This window comes from Schistocerca gregaria, chromosome 6 (assembly GCF_023897955.1).
Source record: "Schistocerca gregaria isolate iqSchGreg1 chromosome 6, iqSchGreg1.2, whole genome shotgun sequence".
Lineage (NCBI taxonomy): Eukaryota > Metazoa > Arthropoda > Insecta > Orthoptera > Acrididae > Schistocerca > Schistocerca gregaria.
This window is the reverse complement of record NC_064925.1, coordinates 523,899,590-523,921,798: the sequence shown is the minus strand read 5'-3', so window position 1 is coordinate 523,921,798 and position 22,209 is coordinate 523,899,590. Positions and strand designations below refer to the sequence as shown.

The following is a 22,209-nucleotide window of genomic DNA, read 5'->3' as shown; positions in this document are numbered from 1 at the left end:
TCTTCATCTCCCAGTACTTACTGCAACCGACATCCCTCTGAATCTGCTTAGTGTATTAATCTCTTGGTCTCCCTCTCTGATTTTTACCCTCCACGCTTTCCTCCAATGCTACATTTGTGATCCCCTGATGCCTCAGAACATGTCCTACCAACCGGTCACTCCTTGTTGTCAAGTTGTGCTGCAAACTCCTCTTCTCCCCAATTCTATTCAACACCTCCTCATTAGTTATGTGATCTACTCATATAATCTTCAGCATTCTTCTGTAGCACCACATTTCGAAAGCTTCTATTCTCTTCTTGTCCGAACTATTTATCGTCCACGTTTCACTTCCATACACTCCATACAAATACTTTCAGAAATGACTTCCTGACACTTAAATCTATACTCGAAGTTAACAAATTTCTCTTCTTAAGAAACGCTTTCCTTGCCATTGCCGGTCTGCATTTTATATCCTCTCTACTTCGACCATCATCAGTTATTTTGCTCCCCAAATAGCAAAACTTTTTTACTCCTTTGTCTCATTTCCTAATCCAATTCCCTCAGCATCACTCGACTTAATTTGACTACATTCCATTATCCTAGTTTTGTTTTTGTTGATGTTCATCTTATATCCTCCTTTCAAGACACTGTCCATTCCGTTCAGCTGCTCTTCCAGGTCTGTGTTGTTGGTTCTGTTCATAGTGAATCCACTGAAGATACAAAATACTTTTGTTGTTGCTTTCTTTATCACATCTTGTTTGTACTTGATAGCGTGGGCATTTCAAAAAACTAAACGTATATCAGAAAAAGGACACTGACAATGACTTTTTAATCACCAGTTGTGGATAAGTGCTCTGAAACCTTGTTGGATAATACCAGTAACTATTTATGATATTCTCAAGAACAACTTCTAAGTGTTGAAACTAATGTTTTGAAAATGCTATAACATGGTTTGTGTCATTTACATTATTTGCAGAGTAAGTTGCAGTTAATGTCCTTTAAAGATTAGGAATTAATTTGTTTTAACACTTCATCATAGTGCACAAGATTGTGAAATAAGAATGTTATTTGTGTGTAAATTCTGTAAGTCTTAAATGTCTTAAATTACACTACAGTAATTGTGTACAGTAGTATCTAATGCTAATCCAAACAGTCTAAAACACAAACATGAATCAGAAGTCCAAGATTAGATAGCAAGCAACCAAAGAACGGTTCCACAAGGGGTAAAAACTGTGGTTTTTACCATGATATTATCATTAGGGACAGGAAAAATTGTTCTGTTTTTTGCCAAATTCAGTATTATTTACTGGAAAATTCAGTGTGCTTGTTGTCCCCCCCCCCCCCCCCCCCCCCCCCAAGTTCAGTGGTGTTCATTTGCCAAATTTGGTGGTGTTTTTTTAAAATTACATTCTTGTTTTTAAACTGTTTTATACATTGCAAAATTACAAATTTAACAATATGCCCTAAAAGTTACTGATTTCTCCTTATTTCGCCAAAAACTTCTAATTTCGTATAATTTTTAGCGTTACTGTTTTTACGAAATTTACTATCCCTAATTGTCACTTAGAAGCCAGAATAGAATCAAAACTTTGCAGAAGCATTATTAGTTTTAAAAAATAATAGTTTTTGTTACTTAAAAATGCAGCTTTTGGAAAATAGTTTAATACATCTGTTCGGTTTTTCTGTTCCAGAGTCTCAGGGTATTGCATCTTCTGTGAAACCAAAGCTGCGCCCTACTTTAACTGTGTCTGAAAGTCACGGACATTCTCAGGAGACTTTCAACAGTGGGGTAGTAAGACAGAACTCTCCAGTGTCATCAAGTGCAAAACAAGTGGGCAGTGATTCTGTGATACTTAGTGATAAGCGTGGTACTGTCCCCCGCAAGGGAGAAGAACTGCTTACTTCAGGCAAGTCGAGTCCCACAGGTAGGCTTACAGTCACAGGAAAGATCTCAAATGATGTCCATCGCAAACAGAGTGCTGTGCATAGTGCCATAAAGCAGGAGAGAACTCGGTTTGTTGAGAATTATCTCCAGCAGAATCCTCTAGTTGCTAACTGCTTAAAGAAGCAGCATCGTGACCTTCCAAACTGTGATTCTAAACGCAGCTTATCTATCAAAAAACCTGCTGCAGATAGGTCAGGCACAGAAGAAAGGAACAATGTAATGAGAAGTGTAGTGACTGTCAATAGGGTGCAGATAGATGCCAAACAAGAGAATGAAATGAACCCCAGTATTCCCCCCAAAATTGCTACAACTCTTCCTGTCGGGGAGTTAGATGTATCGGAGGCCAAAGTGAAACAGAGGTTGCTCGAAGATGACCCTCTACCCCTTCCGAGAAAGCGGCCTCGGACAGACACAGTTCTCACAGTGGTGTTGCCAGCTGTAAAAGAAGACAAAAAAGATAGTGATGTGTCTGTGGCTTCAAGAACTGCTTCTGCAGACAGTGATGACGGTCCACCTGTAGATCCAAGTAGTGAGCGACAGTGCAGTGTGACACCGACGGATGGAAGTGTGAGTCGTGTGAGTGGTGCTGACAGCCCTGCAGGTCCAGGGGTGCCAGGGGAACAGGGAAACACTCAAGGTGAGGACTCTGGTATAGAATCAATGGACGCATTATCAGAAAAAAGTCCAAACCAAGGTGAAAGCCCATGTCGTAAGGAAGAGAAGGATGGTGAGCAACAGCCATGTGCTCGCAACGATAGCAGTAAAAAGTGTTCCATACAACAGGTTTCTGTAGATTCTGTCACCACGATTACAGAAACACCTGTGGTCGAAAGGCGAGATGATGGGTGTTCTGAACAATATCTTTCCCAAAATGATAGTCATAGTACCTGTACAAATACAGAAGCTGAAAACAGGGTTTCAGAGAATCCAGTTGTAAGTCTTGATTCTACAAGCCCTGCACACAGCCCAGTGCCCCAAGATAGTTCATTGACTGATTCGTCTTTCTCTGGGTCCAACACTGCCTCACAAAATCAGGGAAACTTTACACCTGTGGTAGATAGCATAAAATCCCCAGAGTCACAAAAGGAGCAGCAGACTTGCAGGTCAGGTATGCCTTCCGCTCAAGTTGAAAATAAAGATCCAGATGATGCGGATTTGTCTTTAGCTTTGGGAGAAAGTGACAACTCCAAACAAGAAGATGCAGGCAGTTCTACTGTTTTACCAACAGATCACCAGTTAGAGCCATCCAGTGGTGCAGAAGGAGAATTAGGGAGTGATAAGACTGTAGTTACAACTGATGCGGAAAGTTCAGTGGCAGTTTCTTCAGACGACATTGGAGTACCATCCAGGATGTCTGCATCTCCCACACGAGTGCCTGATCCAATATGTTCCCCAACGCCTGGTGATCCACAACCTGTGCGCACCACGCCTCCCTTGTACACATATTCAAATCCAGAAAAACATCGTGAAGACACCCCATCACCAGCAGCACTGGGACCAGATGAAGAGGAGGATCCAGACGGTCCGCCAGTACCACGGAGAAGGAAGCGCCGACCTAATTTACCTGATGACAACGATGTTGATCCTTCACCAGAGGAAAGTCAGGTTCCTGCACCCATTCGTGGAAAATCGTTATTGGAACAACTTCTTGTCGAAATTCCAGGAGAGGGTGCGAGTGGTGAAGGATTAAGTTCAATTTCAACGGCTGCAAGTCGAAGGGGCCCAGGCACACGTAGTGCAAGACTAAGCAGACCACCTCCAAATGCTGCTGCGAGTCCTGGTTCTGGACGTACTGCAAACCTCGGGAAAAGGCGGCGCAACGGATCGGAGAGTGCTGCTGAGGAACCACAACCACGTCCTGGAAAACGAAAATGTTCTGAAAATGCTGCTGAGCTCATTAAAGCATGCATGGGTTTAGAGGACATTCCCAGCAAGAGACCATCTGCCAGCCTTGGTCCGTCTCACCTGTCCGTGCCTGACCAGATGCAGATCCGCAGGACTTCTGGCAAACCTCATCGGAGGGGTGAGTCGTAGCAACATACATTTGTGTTTATTACACAACTATAAGTGATACAATGATTCTGCTTAGTTTTGTTGATGAATAACAAACTTAAGATAAAGAATTAGTTTAAATTTAATTCTGAATGGTTTAGTTCAGCAAAAGATGAAGTTGCTGACAGGAAGATCTTTCTGCAAGATTCAGTTGGCGAACTATTGTGTGCAGTCTAGTTCAGAATTTATCAAGTTACCACCCCAGTGTTGGAATGTTCAGTCCCAGTATGCATTAGACACTTTTTTTTATTCTTTGCATTAATTATCCTTCTCAACTTCATTTTTTTTTCTTTTTTAATTTGTTTTTGTTTCTTAACCCTTCTCCTCAGACTAATTAGCAGCATTAACCCTTGACATCACTTGTATTTAGTCATGATAATCACACATTATTTGGAAGGCCATTTCATCGTAATTGTAGGTTTCTATTAACAGTAGATCACCAGTGCTCAAGATTTTCCTAGAATGTGCTGCCTAACGGAGACAAAGCACTGCTTCCGTTATTGTGCTCTTAAAGTGATCTAGAGCAGGGCAAAATAACATGTCTCAGTCCAACTGCAGAGTGCAGTCTTTGCCAGACTTACTGTAATTATTTTACACATTTTATATGCATTGTGACTGCAGCCTTTAGCAAGTATAATGTTGTTGGATTCAGCTGACGTGGAATCTTCAGACGATGAACCACTCATTGAAATTGCTGGCAAGGGTCGAGCGCGAAGTGCCTCTGAGGAGAGGGCATCTCCGAAGCTGAAAAACAGAATAAATAATAAGACTCAGGATGAGGATAACAGGTATGTTACATGCTGTCCGTAATTCCAACGAAATTTGTGTATGTTAGGCTTAATAACTTAAAGGCAGTAATTTTGAAAATTATTGCACAAATGCTAAAATTACCAGCTTAAAAAGCATCAGCTTTTGGCCTTGTGCAGAAAATGTTAAGTTTCATCGTACCCGTCAGTTCTTTCCTGTATGGGACCAGTTCTTTAATTTAATACAAATTAGTTTTAAATCCTTGATTTCATCCTCTTCCATCTTTTTTTCTTTTCATTTTTCTTTTGTTGAGCTGCGGCAGGGATGAGTAAGGCTGTCTCAAATCAGCTACAGGATATGTTACTTGGTGTATCATTATTTGCTATCACACAGCACTAATTAAAAGAGATTGTATTTGACACCACTACCTTATTAGAAAACTGTCAGACATCCTTCCCAGAAGCATTTTATTTATATGATAGTTACTTCTTTTTTCATTCATAATTTCTTTGCCTTTTTACCCTGTACAGTAGGTTGTAGATTATGTAATTTTTATTATTGTGCTGTGAATGGGCAAAGAAGCTTAGTACTAAGATATGCAATCGAATTGTGTGTACACGTGAAAGCTGTGGGATGTTCTGTACAATATTAATTGAGGCTTTGTACATAACTCACTAATGTGTAATCTGTCGGTATTTGGAGACAGTTTATCAGAAACAGTAGAATATCATAGTGCATAATATTTTTGGTTTTGACAAATTAGCAGAACCTCATTGTAAACAGTTGAAAGATAGATCGTCAGGCATTCACATCATGACTAAAAATAATCGTATAGGACTTAAAAGTGATTACTTGTGATTCTTTCGAGAACTTGGGTTGCAACTTAAATTACAAACCTGCTTAGTGTATAATAATGGAAGTTTTTAACCTGTACCCACAATTGCATGGAAGCTTTTACGAGTGATACATTAATTATGGGATGTGGTAATTTGCCTGAATTTTTCAGTGTTTACTCAGTTTTCTCAATTTACTGTCTGCTTTTGTTCAGTTATTAGGGAGGAACAACAGCTGAGCAGAAATCCTGATGACATAAGGCACATCTGTAAGATTGTTGTGAAAGTCGCCTATCTTCATTCAGCTTAAATTTAGGTGATGCCTACTTGAGAAGTATAGATATCAAACAGTTTGTAATTGATTTTCAATACTTCACCACTGTTAGTTAATAGTATCACTCATGTTGTCATTGAGTTTAGGTTGAGCAAGATTTTCTAATTTGTTTTTGTTGCAATGGGACTGCAGTGCCAAGAGATAAAGATACTATTTGGAGCCTGCCATTACTGATCCCTGTAGTTAAATTTATGTGGAATTTACATCTGATTCTATTACTGAAGACTAAATTAAAGCATAGATAAAATAAACAGTTACAGTGGAATAGATGTTTTATGTATGGAAAATCGCATTACCACTCGTGATACTAATCGCACAAAATTGAATTGCGAAGAAGTTTTCTGTTGAATCACATTTGTATAATGCAAGAAACAGGTTAATTGTAGTGTACTTCATTAAAACTAAATTGTGATGAATTATGACAGACATTTCTATTGAAAAGTCATCACTCTGGCATCAGTGCATCATGAACAACCCTAGAGGGAGAAAAGAAAATATTCATGTCACTGCAACTTACATAGCTTACTATCAGAAAACAGTTTGTTCCATTAAACCTATTGTATTATCTACAGAAAAATTATAGCATTTTCTGTTGCTTCTCCTGTTTTTCACATCTTAAGACTTAAGCCGCTTAGATACTAGTATAACACATGGCATCCTGCTGCACTTTGCAGGGTGATAGCTATTGGGAATATGTCATCTATATGCTCACAAAAAATGTAAAATCCTCTCACAGCGGATTGTCTTCTTTGCCTGAAAAATGGAAGATCAGCACAGGGGAGGTGGGGGCAGTGATAGAGGAAAGTGACATATTTCATCAGTAGGACATACTCGAGTAGTTCATGTGTAAATTCACAGTTCACAGTACACTCAGATGAGATGGAGAGTAGGAAAAAATGGTAGATAGTATGTGTGAGCTTGAAAACAAACAGAACATTAAGAGCTTAATCAAGAAACAAGATGTGGAGTAAAGTGCTGTAAAGGGAAATTGCGCCCATCCTTTTCCCTTTTGGTTGCTCCCTTCTGCAATTTGTGTTTGACTGAATTCACATTGTGTGACACTTCGAGGTATATTGTCCATGTAGCACAGTACATGTTATCTATTTTCAAAATGCCACAATGCTGTGCATTCTGCTGCACTTATCGAAGCCAGAAGGTGGGAAAAACCTTTTAGGTTTCATGTTGCTGGCAGAGAAGATTTAAGATTTGCTTACTAGTATATCGTGTAACAAAGAGCTGCATTGTTTTAACTTTAACAAATTAGTGATCAGAGTTGCTATGTGATGGTGTGATATTGAATTCTTGATGTATTGATGCTTTTTGTGTTGTGTTTTTGCAGAGAAGACAAGATGTCCACATGAAACTTCCCTGATTTCCTAATGCAGTTAAAAAAAAAAAAAAAAAAAAACTATGATACATAGGTACTTGCGGTTTGCAGCATCATGTAAAATAACTTTGAAAGTTAGTATACTTCTGCGTGCACTCCTTTCATAACCAGTAAACCACTTAGATGTCAATACTCGAACTCAACCCGTGTGTGCTTAAAAATGTCTGAGGCAATGGACACTGTTGCATCTGCAGTGTCTTTCATATAACTCCACAGGAAGAGATCCAGAAGGGTTTTGTCAGTAAAGTGCAGTGGCCACTTTCGGTCCAATCCACTGCTGTGAAAATGTTTGGTCTGGGAACTCACAAATATGTTAACTGCATTGTGGTGATGCAACATCTTCCTGGAAGTTCACATTTAGCTGAAAGGTAACAAGGTGAGGGTAACAAAATACGTCAAACATGCCCAGATAAACAGTTGTTGGTGCTGTTTGCTCCATGAAGAAATATGGTCCAGCTATGGTATCTTTCATCAGTACACACCACACATTCATCTTTTTACTGTCTCTGACAATTTTCGAAAAGCTGTGGGGGTTTTCTGAATCCCAATGTAGACGTAGAAGGCTGCTTTGTCAGTGAAAATGGTATTTCCTTGACAATTGTGATTTTGCCTGATCCAGTGAACCCTTTTGGTAGCAAATCGATGGTGAAGCTGCAAGCCACTTCAGTTCTTCCATAATTTTAATTTTGTAATCATGTAAACTAAGTCAATTATATGGTATCTTGTAAACTGTTGAGTGAGGACTTAGATCTCGTGATGCTCACCGAACTGACTTTGATGGGTTTCTTTGGAAGGTATCTCTGATTTCCTGTGCCATTTTATCAGATCTATGTTCTATGATAGAACGTGACTGTCTATTTACGCTCCCAGTGGCTGGGAACTAGTAATACCAAGTTGTAATGTCTTGTGGCTCCCTTTGAAATTTGTGTCGGAAATTGCTTTGGATGGAAATGAGGAATCTCGTTTCCACATACCACACCACACATATGGTGCTCTCTCGATGTGTAAGTATTTCTGATAATTATCAAGTGGCTGAAGCAAAAGAAAAGGAATTGACAAGAAAAATCTACAAAAAACTTGAGTTGCTTTACATGTTACCACAAACCACAAATATCTTTGTCTCATAGTTGTCTTAAATTGCATTTGGAAATGAGGGAGATTTTATATGGACATCCTATACAGTGTCTGACTTATCAGTTTCACTGTAGTAGAGATGTGCATGTTTGGACTGTTAATTATCAAGCTAGTATATTGTGAATGCTTCGTGCTTAGGTGACACATAAGTGCAGAGGATACTGTTTATTACATCTCCATAATCCATGAGTCATGTATGGTTTGTGCAATACTGTGCTTCATTAAAACTTTCTGACATTAGTACAATGATAGATATAGTATATAATATGCTGTGTCTGTCTCACTAATAAATGAATGCTTACGAAAGCATAGCAATAAGAAATCTGGCAGGAGAAAAACTTTTTTCTAATCTGTTAAATAAACCTTACTGCTAGTGCAGCATAGTTTCTCTACTAGTTAAAGATTGTCGTTGTTACTTTCTTATAATTTCATGACACAAACAGTTCTAGATTTCTGGTGCTTGGCATGTAACTTTTAATTTTTCATTGTAAAATTGATGTTTTTGACATAATATTGGTTACCTTTCTTTTTGCTGATGCTGAGGAGTTGACATTATCAGTTTAAAGCTACCTTATGACAACACTAAATATATGAGTTTACCACTATCGGAGGAACTGTGAAATCTTATCACTGTTGCAGATAACTGACAGTAGTGTGCAAACCCGAGTTTATCCTCCACATAAAAGATATTTCTCACCATATATTGATTATATTTGTTGCCAAGAATTCAAGATGTTCAATTTGAATCTAGTGGCTTAGAATTACATTAGGCAGTGGAGCGCACTTCTTTGATAGAAACAACTAAACATACTGTAGTGGTAAATTTATAAACACTGCAGTGCATACAACTTTCAACTTATATTGATTATATTTGTTGCCAAGAATTCAAGATGTTCAGTTTGAATCTAGTGCCTTAGCATTACATTAGGCAGTGGAGCTCACTTCTTTAATAGAAACAACTAAACATACTGTAGTGGTAAATGTATGAACACCGCAGTGCCTACAACTTTCAACCTGGTGCTAATTCCTTATGTATTTATGCATACAGGTACAGTGCAGTAAATTTAAATTCGCATTCCACAACAAATCAAACCTACAATTGTTGAACAAGAATGCTCTTACACATGTAACCATTAAACTTAAGATCAGTGTTTGCATTAATTGAAAGCAATAGCTTAATTAAATATGAGAGACATGTCTGAATGTATACAGGAGAATGACAGTAAAAAGTGTAGCAGTTTTGGGGAAAGCCACATGGGATTAGCCGAGCGGTCTAAGGTGCTGCAGTCAGGGACTGTGCGGCTGGTCCCGGCAGAGGTTCAAGTCCTCCCTTGGGCATGGTTGTGTGTTTTTGTCCTTAGGATAATTTAGGTTAAGTAATGTGTAAGCTTAGGAACTGATAACCTTAGCAGTTAAGTCCCATAAGATTTCACACACATTTGAACTTTTTTTGTGGGGGGGGGGGGGGGGGGGGCAGTTCACCCATAAACATTTTGATGTTTGTACAAATTGTGTTCCAAAAAATAGTACTTTTTATAAATTGAATATGTCATTCACTGAATTTTGTTACATATGGACAAATATAACTTTAAAAGCTCAAAATAATGAATTACAAATTTTTGAAGATCATCATTAATAAAATACCCAGGTATACTAGGGAACTAGACATTGAAGTATCCTCAAACTCAATCATTTTTGGTTTCTGTGTAAATAAGTCGTACCATGTATGTAAAGTGGTTTCTTGGCAAGGTACTTTCTAGTGGCCGAATACAAAACTATCAGCAGTGAAATGTGTATAAATGATGTTTTACTTTTTCAAATTTGTGGTCTAGGTTGTCTAAGCGTACTCAAGATTTTAAGTCTTTCTCAGAATAATAAAAATGAGATAACACATGACTTAATATTAGAGCTTTAAGCAGGCACTCTAAATTTTGTAAACCTCTCTCACCAGTTTTGTAAAGACCTCGTCGCTACTGCTGTGGAGGCCGACTTGCCAGTGTTGTTATGGTAGGCCATGTTTGTGCATTCATGAAATGCCTTCTGGTGCAGTACACCACTAAGACAATTTCTCCCTACCACTGTTACCCAGCTGTGCCCCAGGGAGAGGTAACAGGATAGGAGAATGATAGTTCAACACTCCAACAAATTAGTAACAAAGTCACACAAATTAGTTAAAAAGGTTTACTTATCTTTGTGACTCATTGAGTAATGATGTCTGTAACACTGCATGTAATATAACACAAAAAAGGCCCTCAGTGGTAAGTGCAAATAATTGTAGGTAAACTTCACAGCACATAGCAAGTGCTATTTACAACTACTATCTGTTCACTTCTAAGAGTTCACTAAATGATGTTCCATGTCTTAAGTCAGCCCTGGATAATGATCTATAACAAAGTGGACGAGAGCTGCTCTTCTATCTTCCGAGTAGACTTCTGTCCGTTGTAGTCCGGTCATTGACGTATTGTACTCGGCCGGAAATTGGACCTTTATCCTCAGCTCTGCCCATGGCACTGGTGGAACTCGCGCAAGTCTCTTTGGCACTGGCATCAGCTCACATCTTTGCACCTGTGATGCTTTTGTCCTGGCTGTGTCTTGTTTAGATGACACAACACAAAATTATGGCTGTAACCATTTACATATGTAAAGAAACTGATGTAGACGATATGAAGCATTAATCTACAGCAGTTATAAAATTTGAAATTAGTGTTTCGTTCCCCACCCCCTCTGCAAGTGCAACGAGTTTGAGAGATATATTTTGTTGTTGTACAACAAACATATGACATTGACAGTCATTAAATTTAATAAAATGGAGACAGTACACTGGTTCAGTAGTAGCTAGCCATGAGAAATAGTGTGTGCGCTCACAATAATAGTCTGTACCTTTGTACTCTTCAGGCAAACTTTACCACTTTGTATTTCACTCTTCTGTTGCAGTCAAAATGAATCGGTGTAATTCAATGAGGCCATCACCCCATGTGCTATAATTGCATCCTCACCTTCTCTGTTATTATGTCGCCTAAGTCCCGGTCCATTATTGGAAATAGCATTCATCCTGTGTAATTGAAATTAGAATTTGTTGATGAGTTTTGGGATGAAAATTACTTGTTGAGAAACACTCTGTTCACTGAATATGTCAGGAATTGTTTACAGCATTTACAATGCTATAGTTCAATTAAAATGAGTTTGTGATTTATGTTTCTGTGAGTTGAGTGGTAGGGGTCAGCCACTAGTGAAGCGTGATTATTTTTTGAGCACCACACACTCACTGTATTGTCCATTTCGTAGCTACATGTAGCACTTTGTCAAACATGGCTGGCTGCATGCCAGCGGCAATGCTCTCTGCCACAGCAGTCTTGTCAGTCACAAAGGTTTTTTTTAATAAAACTGCATGTAATGTATCAGTTCCACTGTTATGAGAGTAAAAAGTACCGTCTTATTGAAGAAGAAAGCATTTTTGAACTGATGTTTGTGGAGTGTTCTCTAAACAAACAAGTGCCTTTCATACCATTCCAGCTTTGGTGCATATTTTTGCAGTAAATGTCCCACCCTTGGACTTATTTTTCCTGCTGAGAAAGTGACGATGTTAGCTTGAATGAGAATGAACAGCTGATTGTCCGAATGCACAGCCAGTACTAAAATATATTTAGTGAAATGTACTCATAGGATTGGAGGGATAAATTAAATGAAGCCTTTTCTGGTGGTACAGGTAGCAGGTGGTATGCTCACTACTAACAGTTCATTGCAAATAGAGAATTTTGCTGTTTTGAACTACCACATCCTCTATAATGTTATCGGATACACTGTCAGAAACTTGACTACATTCCCATGAAAAGTTTATTTCACTGTGTTAATCTCTTGCTAAATTCATCATTGTTAAGGTCAAATAAGTAAAAAAAAATTAACAAGGGCATTCAAAAGCTTGTAATATAGTGGTATTGGACAGGCCAGGTTTGGAATACAAGCATTAGGGGTAGCAAAGGTAACTACTAATCGTATAGCTCAGACATTGAGCTGCAGTGCCAGGGGTACGTTAACCGTTATTGAGTTCTTTTCAGTCACTAGTAGGTACCAAAGTTTTGATGAATGTAACATTTCAGTAAATAACATGATTTCAAACTGATTATCTATAACATTTTAGTGAGTCTGTTCTGTTTTCATATGCATGATGGCTGTGAAAACAGTGTTGTCTGATAGCTGAGTTTGTCAGTGGTGCCATAAAACACCAAATGTTAATTGATATGTGTCAATTTCAGTCAGTTCATCTATTCTCAGTAGCCACCTCACCAACTTGTCGTGTGCATATAGTAATGCTGTGTTTGTTTGGGGGGGGGCTTTATTCCTTTGATTTTTATGTATCAATGAAAATAATAAATTTTTGAAAATATAATGTGATTGGATAGATAAAAGATCTATTCACCAAGCAACGGCAGGAGGAAACACAGCTTTCGGAGTCAGCAGCTCCTGCTTCTGACAGAAGGTTAGAAGGGGCAAGAAGAGAGATGAAGGAAAAGGACTGGTGAGGTTTAGGAAATGGGAGAGTTTAGAAAAGTTGCATAGAACCCCAGGTCAGGGGAGACATACTGGATGGGATGAGAAGCAAAAAGTGATTGTTGGCAATTACTCAGGACAAGGTCTGGAAACCTGAGATCTAAAACGTGTGGAGACAGGATAATACAGAGTTCACACACACACACACACACACACACACACACACACACACACACACACACGCACACATACATCATTTTGCAGTAGTTAAAAATTGCATAAAGCTAAGTCCATTGTATGTGGTAGAGATGGAGGGGGCAGGAAAAAATAGACAGGTTAGAAAATAAAAGATATAGAAAACTAAAAGGGTGTGATGAAAGAAATTATTATTGAGAAGAGATTTTGGGACCAAAGAAATTAACATAAATGAAGGCTAGGCAATTTATGTTAATTTATTTGGCCTCACTATTTCTTCTTAGTAATTATTCTTTTTTTTTCATTTCCTTTTAGTTTTCTGTATCTTTTATTATCTGACCTGCCTGTTTTTTTTTTTCCCTGTCCCCCACCTTACCACATACAGTGCACTTAGCTGTACGCTCTTATTAACTTGTGCACAATGTTTCGTGAGTAGTCTCGGTCTTGCATATCACCCTGTCTTCCAACTTTTGGCCCTCGGGTTTCCAAATCCCTTCTGGTGCAGTTCCCAACAATCAGTCTTCCCTTCTCATCCCATTAACCTTTTCCTTCACCGCTCTTCTTTTCCCTTCAGCTTTTCTGTCAGAAGGAGCCACCAACTCCAAATACACTCCTGGAAATGGAAAAAAGAACACATTGACACCGGTGTGTCAGACCCACCATACTTGCTCCGGACACTGCGAGAGGGCTGTACAAGCAATGATCACACGCACGGCACAGCGGACACACCAGAAACCGCGGTGTTGGCCGTCGAATGGCGCTAGCTGCGCAGCATTTGTGCACCGCCACCGTCAGTGTCAGCCAGTTTGCCGTGGCATACGGAGCTCCATCGCAGTCTTTAACACTGGTAGCATGCCGCGACAGCGTGGACGTGAACCGTATGTGCAGTTGACGGACTTTGAGCGAGGGCGTATAGTGGGCATACGGGAGGCCGGGTGGACGTACCACCGAATTGCTCAACACGTGGGGCGTGAGGTATCCACAGTACATCGATGTTGTCGCCAGTGGTCGACGGAAGGTGCACGTGCCCGTCAACCTGGGACGGGACCGCAGCGACGCACGGATGCACGCCAAGACCGTAGGATCCTACGCAGTGCCGTAGGGGACCGCACCGCCACTTCCCAGCAAATTAGGGACACTGTTGCTCCTGGGGTATAGGCGAGGACCATTCTCAACCGTCTCCATGAAGCAGGGCTATGGTCCCGCACACTGTTAGGCCGTCTTCCGCTCACGCCCCAACATCGTGCAGCCCGCCTCCATTGGTGTCGCGACAGGCGTGAATGGAGGGACGAATGGAGACGTGTCGTCTTCAGCGATGAGAGTGCTTCTGCCTTGGTGCCAATGATGGTCGTATGCGTGTTTGGCGCCGTGCAGGTGAGCGCCACAATCAGGACTGCATACGACCGAGGCACACAGGGCCAACACCCGGCATCATGGTGTGGGGAACGATCTCCTACACCGGCCGTACAACTCTGGTGATCGTCGAGGGGACACTGAATAGTGCACGGTACATCCAAACCGTCATCGAACCCATCGTTCTACCATTCCTAGACCGGCAAGGGAACTTGCTGTTCCAACAGGACAATGCACGTCCGCATGTATCCCGTGCCACCCAACGTGCTCTAGAAGGTGTAAGTCAACTACCCTGGCCAGCAAGATCTCCGGATCTGTCCCCCATTGAGCATGTTTGGGACTGGATGAAGCGTCGTCTCACGTGGTCTGCACGTACAGCACGAACGCTGGTCCAACTGAGGCGCCAGGTGGAAATGGCATGGCAAGCCGTTCCACAGGACTACATCCAGCATCTCTACGATCGTCTCCATGGGAGAATAGCAGCCTGCATTTCTGCGAAAGGTGGACATACACTGTACTAGTGCCGACATTGTGCATGCTCTGTTGCCTGTGTCTATGTGCCTGTGGTTCTGTCAGTGTGATCATGTGATGTATCTGACCCCAGGAATGTGTCAATAAAGTTTCCCCTTCCTGGGACAATGAATTCACGGTGTTCTTATTTCAATTTCCAGGAGTGTACTTGCAAATTTCAATATCTTTATGTGTGTTTTCTCCCGTGAGTAGATTTTTTTATCTATCCTATTACATTAGTTTGTAATGTGATGGTTAGCAGTTTATCATTTACATTGTCAAGAAAGTAATAGGGACCTTTTTTCTAATGGTTGATATTGTTAACATCCATACTGTCGCCAGTAAATGCTTCATTCCTGGATTTCTGAAAGCAGTCTCCACATAACAAACCAAAATTACTTGTACTCATTCATATGTTTGTTTGTTTATAGTAAAAAAGTATGTATAGTAAGTTATTCTGAATACTTGCAGATCATTATTCCCGTAGTTTGTAAACAATGTACAGAGGAGGCAATCTCTGATATGCATATGTTAATGTTCTGATCAAAAGGAAGAATAAGGATGTATTTTTGTAGTAAGCCTCAAAGACATTGTCAAGAATATTTTACAGAATAACTCTTTTTTTTTTATCTCCAGAAGCACCGCGGGACTGCAAGTACGAACAAACAACCGCCTTGTGAACTCGAGATCCTCCCCTGGTGGATCAGGACTGGGGACTGTGGCTCCAAGTTCGAAAGACGCTGTACGGCGCACTGGAGCCACAGGGACAGGGGAGGATACACCTCGGAGATCTGTACGCCAGACACTTGGAATGTCAGGAAGAACACCAGCACGAGCTTCACCTCCTCCCACTAGGCTTGCCACCACGGTGTCTGTTGCTACAGCTGCCTGCACTTCAACAGCTTCTGTGACAACTACTACCACCGCACCTACTGTGGCAAGCACTGCAGCTAAATCGGTTATTCGTCAGGTGCAGACTGGCAGCAGTAATGCTGGTATTGCAACTAATAGTGGAAGTAACACCGGTGAAGAACTTAGCCGTAGGAAAACGAGAAGTGGAGCAGCTGCCAGCCCAGGTGAGTGGAGTGTGCAGTATAAATTTCTTTGATATATTATATCAGTATAAAACTGTCAGCTTATGTTTGTGAACACACTGAAGACAGTAGCGCCTAAAAATAAATGACAGTGTTCCTTTGTGCCGTGCCCGCATTAAGGGTGTAATAGACTTAAGGTATGTTTACCCGAGACGTAAAAATTGCTTACTGTTAACAGTACATCATGACAATGTCTGGAAACATTGCAGCCATATGTACAACAGCATTACAAGCCATTATTTCCTGTGGCAATACATTTCCAGGCCACAAGAATTTAAGAGGGGTCACCCTTTTACCTCAAAATTGACGAATACTGGAAGTGAGTGTTCATTAGAGTTTTTACATCACACCAGGAATCAAGTTAGAAAGAACGAGAGTAATCAGACTTGGCGGATGTATTCTATTTTTAAGTAAGCAGAATCCTTCATAAAATTTCCTGCTAACTGATATTGTATACACCCCTGTTCGAGGATTTATCAGAATGTCACACGTTTTTGGTTGGTTGGAGAATTGCTAAAACTGATGTGTGTATGAGAGGTTGTATAACAGTTAAAACACGATTGATGGTCACCCTTCGGTTTTTAGCTGCCAGAACTCATACAAAAGTTTAATGTACCTCTTTAATGTTCACTATTATCAATAAACCTCACACTACATGTCTGCAATGTGGTGGTAGGACTGAAAGATTTCATTAAGGGAAGTTTGAAATAGGGACATATATTTTTATTCCCCACCCCCCACCAGCACACACCTTGTTTAGACTGTCAGTTCCTGCTTCAGGTATGTATCGAGATGGTAAGAGACCCATGGCAACAAATGCAAACCATGTGGCAGAACTCTTCCTGTGCAACTTTTTTGCCTTGTATTTGGCATAGGTTTGCAGAGTTCAGAATTTTTTGTATGCTTCATCAGATGTGATTCTAGCTCATCGGCAACAGGTTGCCAGCGATGTCTGCAGATAGTCATCTCCGTATATGTTACTTACAACATCCCATAGCTCTGGTCGTAGATGAATTGCATTTACAAACTTCGTAGTTCTCTTGTTTTGTCCATTTCTCAATTACTGCACACAACAAACTCATAACAACTCCAAAAATGTGTGGCTACATCATTAATGTGTGTAATGTTTCAAACTATAGTGAAAGCGTGTTGTTTTCACTCAGACACGTGACTGCAGCACTGTCGATGAGAGAAGTAGAAAACAAAGCAAGATTTAGAGGGAAGCATTTACAGCTGAGGGCAGAGAGAGGCATTTCCCTGCACTATGAAATAGTCTCCATTCTTGAGGGGACAATACTGTCAGTCCCTTGGCAGTACACTGTGTAGCAGCAGATGTATTGCCCAGCTTTATTGCAAAATTGCCTTCCATTGCAGCAGTGTTGATGGCAGGACTGTTACAGCCAAATAGGGCTCATCTAAAGATACCTTTAAACATCTCTCGTATATTTGAGAAAATTGGTGTGATTCTTTGAGTGAGACCTATTCTCAACATATTTTTCTCCAGCAGTAAGCCTGATGTTGAAACTGCTCAGTGCATTAAGAAGTGTGAGAATTTCCTTTTGGGTACCTTGCTGTTTGTTGTTAATTATAGGTTTATTGGATTCTTCAGTGAACCAGGCTTGTTTAAACTGCTCAGTGCATTAAGAAGCTTGAGAATTTTCTTTTGGGTACCTTTGGCATTTGTTGTTAATTATAGATTTATTGGATTCTTGAAGGAAATAGTCAAAGATGTAATGACAACAAATAGAAAGGACAGATTGCAATTCTCCACATAGAAGAGGCACAACGAAAAAGAATGCTAGAAATATTTCGTCTTTCAGGCAGAACATTTCTGCAGAATTAGAACACACACACACACACACACACACACACACACACACACACACACACACACACAAAATCATGCACACAAGCACAACTCTCACATGAGGCCACTGTCATCTGCGGGTGTTAAGACCCAACTATGACTGCATTTGACATGAGCATCAGTGTAACAAGGGTGAACAGTAGGGGTACAGAAGTGTGCGGTAGGGTGTGGGATGAATATCAGTTATGGGTGGGAGAAGATGCTAGTGGTGCCTGCAGCAGCATGCATGGATGTGGTGGGGACAGGGTAGGGCTGCTAGGTGTGGCACTGGGAGGCTGTGCGGGAGGCGGGAAGTGGGAGAGTAGAGAAGGAAAAACTATGTAGATTCGTTGGTCAGACGGGAGGCGTATGTAGTAACTTAAGTGGGAGCATGGAAGGGGGTAGGCAGATGGAGAACTGGGACTGGTGAAGGTTGTGGCCCAGGGGGTTTACAGGAAATGTTACAGGGAGAGTTCCCACCTGTGCAATTCAGAAAAGCTGGTATTGGTGCGATTAATCCAGATGTCACAGGCTCTGAAGCAGTCAGTGAAGTGAAGTGTTGTGTTGGGCACCTTGCTCAGCTACTGGATGGTCCAGCAATCTTTTGGCCACTATTTGGTGGTTGTTATTCATGCAGACAGAAAGCTTGTTAGTTGTTATGCCCATGTAGACTGCAGCTAAGTTGGTAGATCACATGGCTGCTTTCACAGATGGCCCTGCCTTTTGATGGAGTAGTAGATCCTTGCGACAGGACTGGAATAGGTGGTCTTGGGAGGATATGTTTGGGATGGATCTTGCATCTAGGTGTATTGCAGGGATGTGAGCTGTGGTGTCAAAGAAACCAGCAAGGATCACCTATTGTAGATGGTAACTGTGCCCCCACAGAGAGAATCTCTGCCCTTGGGGACCAACACCTTCAGCCTATTACCTGTAACCTAACCTCCTCACGGACTCTCCATAGCTATTATTCCTTTACCACCCAATGTCCTGCTTGTCGCTGTTTATGCCAACTCCCTCTACACCAAGGCTCTCGCCTTGCTAAACGAGTACGGACACACTGAGCGGCATGTGACTAATCTATAGTCACTAGACGAACAGTTGGTGTGATGAATAGCAGCTAGCTATAAATGTAGAAAAATGTAAGTTAATGCAGATAAGTAGGGAAAACAAACCTGTAATGTTCTTACAGCATTAGTTGTGTCCTGTATGACAGTTGTGCCATTTAGCTATCTGGATGTAACGTTGCAAAAGGAATGGCCATGTGAGAATTATGGTAGGAAAGGTGAATGATTGATTTCATTTCATTGGGAGAATTCTAGGAAGGAATGGTTCATCTGTAGAGGAGATCCCATATAGGACACTAGTGCAACTTATTATTGAGTATTGCTCGACAGTTTGGTATCTGTAACAAGTTATGTTAAATGAAGTCATTGAAGCAGTTCAGAGGCTGGCTGCTAGATTTGTTACTGGTAGGTTCAGACAACATGCAAGTGTTACACAGATGCTTCGGAAACTCGAGGGAATTCCTGGAGGGAAGGCGAAATTTTTTCGATTAACACTATTAAGAAAATTAAGAGAACTGGCATTTGAAGCAGACTGCAGAACAATTCTGTTGCCACCAACATATATTGCAAGTAAGGACCATGAAGGTAAGATATGAGAAAGGCATATAGACACATGGACTGTAGCATCTACAGACAGCCAGGCAGCTTCTGCAACAAGATCTAAGATTGTTGAAGAATGCCACAGGGCTCTGTTGGAGCTAGGGAGAAGCAATAGGGTAAACCTAGTGTGGGTCCCTGGCCACTCGGGGATCTGTGGTAATGAAGAAGCCGACAGATCGGCTAGGATGGAGGCAACAACTTCATTATTGGACTGGAACCTGTCCTGACAATCACCAAGGCTATGATCAAATTGGAACTACGGAGCTGGCTTAGGAAACAGCACGTAGGATATTGGATCAAGGTCCACAAACAAAAACGTGGTAAGGTAATGATGCCCATGCCATGTTTTAAAAGAAGCTCTGTAATCCTGGATTTAACAGAAAAGAGATCGAACTCATGACTGGACTGATGACCGGTCATGGAAATTTCAAAAAACACCTACACACAATGGGTATGACAGAAGAGGACCATAATGTAGGATCTGTGATCAGGGTGAAGACTGCATCACATCTAATCTTCGAATGCATAGCTTTGGAGAGTAAAAGATACAGAATCTTTGGGACAACTACACCTGAAGAAATTGTGTCTAACAAAAAACTGGTAGAGGGACTCCTTGCCCTATTTAAGGGAATTGGTTGGCTTTACTAGATATACAGGGAGTGATACTACACAATAAACTTAGTTTCGGTGCGGGCAGTGGCGGTTTGGACCTCAGCTGTTTTAGCTTCCCAGTCAAAATCAAATCAAAGCATATAGGCAGCCGGTTTTCCCTCGTTCTATTTGTGAGTGGAGTAGGAAAGGAGACGACTATTAGTGGTATGGGGTACCCTCCACTACGTGCCAGAAGATGGATTGTGGAGTATCGATGTAACTGCAGATACACTAGCTCCATAATTAGTCTTTTGTTTTTGTAGTTCTTCTGCAATAGCAATGAGAAGGATGTCGAATGATATTACAGTCATTTGTAAACAACCAAAAGTTGTGCCTCAATATTCTCAAAGTTGTCCGTACAACATGTTGAATTCACAATGTTCACCTCTCATAATTAATACTATGTAACCCGCATGATTGCAGTTTCTACACCAGATCATATTTCAAATAAATATTTTCTGTCAGAAGCAGTTCCTGGCTCATAATTATAACAGACATATCCACACTGTGAGTGAGCAACACACCTTTGGTGACTGGCATTGGTGCTCAGATGTGGTCATCAAGCATCCGAGCACTTGGCACAATGCGAGTCGCAGGGTACCTAGGCAACAAGTGAGGTGCATCCTGTGTGGTCAAAACTGAGCATCTCTAATGCTCGTGGCCCTGCTGCTGTTGAACACAGCCTTTCCCAATGCCCAACTGACTCCAAACGTACAATCTTCTTCCTGGTTACCATGGCCAGCTACATCCTCAACCACAGTTACTTCTATTTTGGAGGCATCCCCTAGTCACTGGGCACTCACATGGCATCATCCTATGCCAGCCCATTCATTGGCCATCTAGAGGAATCATTCCTAACCACAGAGAATCACCAATGGCTCACCTGTTTTCAGATTCGCAAAGATGTTGTCATGATTTGAGCCAAAGGTGGGAATTCCCTGCCAACTTTCCTCCAGAAACCTCAACACTGTCTCTTTCATTTGATTCACCTGATCTTCCTCAACCCAAAAAGCCACCTTCCTTGATGTCAAGCCTCCACTTCAAGGATGGATACATCAGTACCTCTCTCCACAACAAACCTACCAATCGTCAGCGATACCTACCTTTGATAGGTGCCACACATTACACACAACTAAGTCCCTTCCATGCAGGCTATCCTCTCATAATGGTCGCATGTGTAGTGATGAGCAGCCCCTCTCGAAATATGCCTAGGGTCTCAGGAAGGCCTTTGCAGACTGAAATTACCCTGCCAACCTTGACCAGAAACAGATCTCACATGCCATTTCTCACCACGTTTTTGACTACCCCTCATCATATACTGAAATGAGAAATATCCTCCCCACCCCTCCCACAGTGGTATTCTGCTGGCCTGCCCAGTCTTCACAATATCCTTGTCCCTCTGTACTCAAACCCTGCTCTCAGTTTCCTATTTAATGGTTCATACCTCTGCAATATACCTAAATGCAAGACCTCTCCCTTACATCCTCCCACAACCAACTATGCCAATCCTGTCACAGGCATCTACTACACTGAACGAGGTGGCGCAGTGATGATTAGCACACTGGATTTGCATTCGGGAGGACGATGGTTCAAACCCACATCCAGCCATCCCTGATTTTCCTAAATCAGACCAGGCAAATGCCGGGATGGTTCCTTTGAAAGGGAATTGCTGATTTTCTTCCCCTAACATTGACAAAATCCTAGCTTGTGCTCTGTCTCTACTGACCTCAATGTTGACAAGATGTTAAGCCCAATATCTGCAATAACTGTGCTGCATTTTATATGGGCATAACAACTAACAAATTGTCTGTTCGCATGAGTGACCACTGCCAAATTGTGGCCAAGAGGCAGCTGGACCACCTAGTTGAAGAGCAAGCTGCCCAGCATGATATGCTTCATTCTATTGTCTGCTACACAACCTACACGAACTTTTTTTTAACTGTGCGGGTGGGAACTCTCCTTACAACATTTCCTTCAGCCTGTAACTCTCCTGGCCT

General features: G+C 41.2%; 1 protein-coding gene across 3 annotated transcripts in view; it reads left to right on the top strand.

Annotated features, from left to right (window-relative positions):
* LOC126278523 (nascent polypeptide-associated complex subunit alpha, muscle-specific form-like) overlaps positions 1-22,209 on the top strand; it is a 60,367-nt gene that overhangs the window by 29,135 nt on the left and 9,023 nt on the right. For 2 of the 3 annotated variants that reach the window (XM_049978691.1, XM_049978690.1), the window contains exons 7-9: positions 1,671-3,947; positions 4,629-4,764; positions 15,594-16,033. In XM_049978691.1, the coding sequence (XP_049834648.1) occupies positions 1,671-3,947; positions 4,629-4,764; positions 15,594-16,033 (2,853 nt within the window). Of the gene's footprint in view, positions 1-1,670; positions 3,948-4,628; positions 4,765-15,593; positions 16,034-22,209 lie in introns of those variants that run through there. The other variant, XM_049978692.1, reaches the window with a different exon arrangement.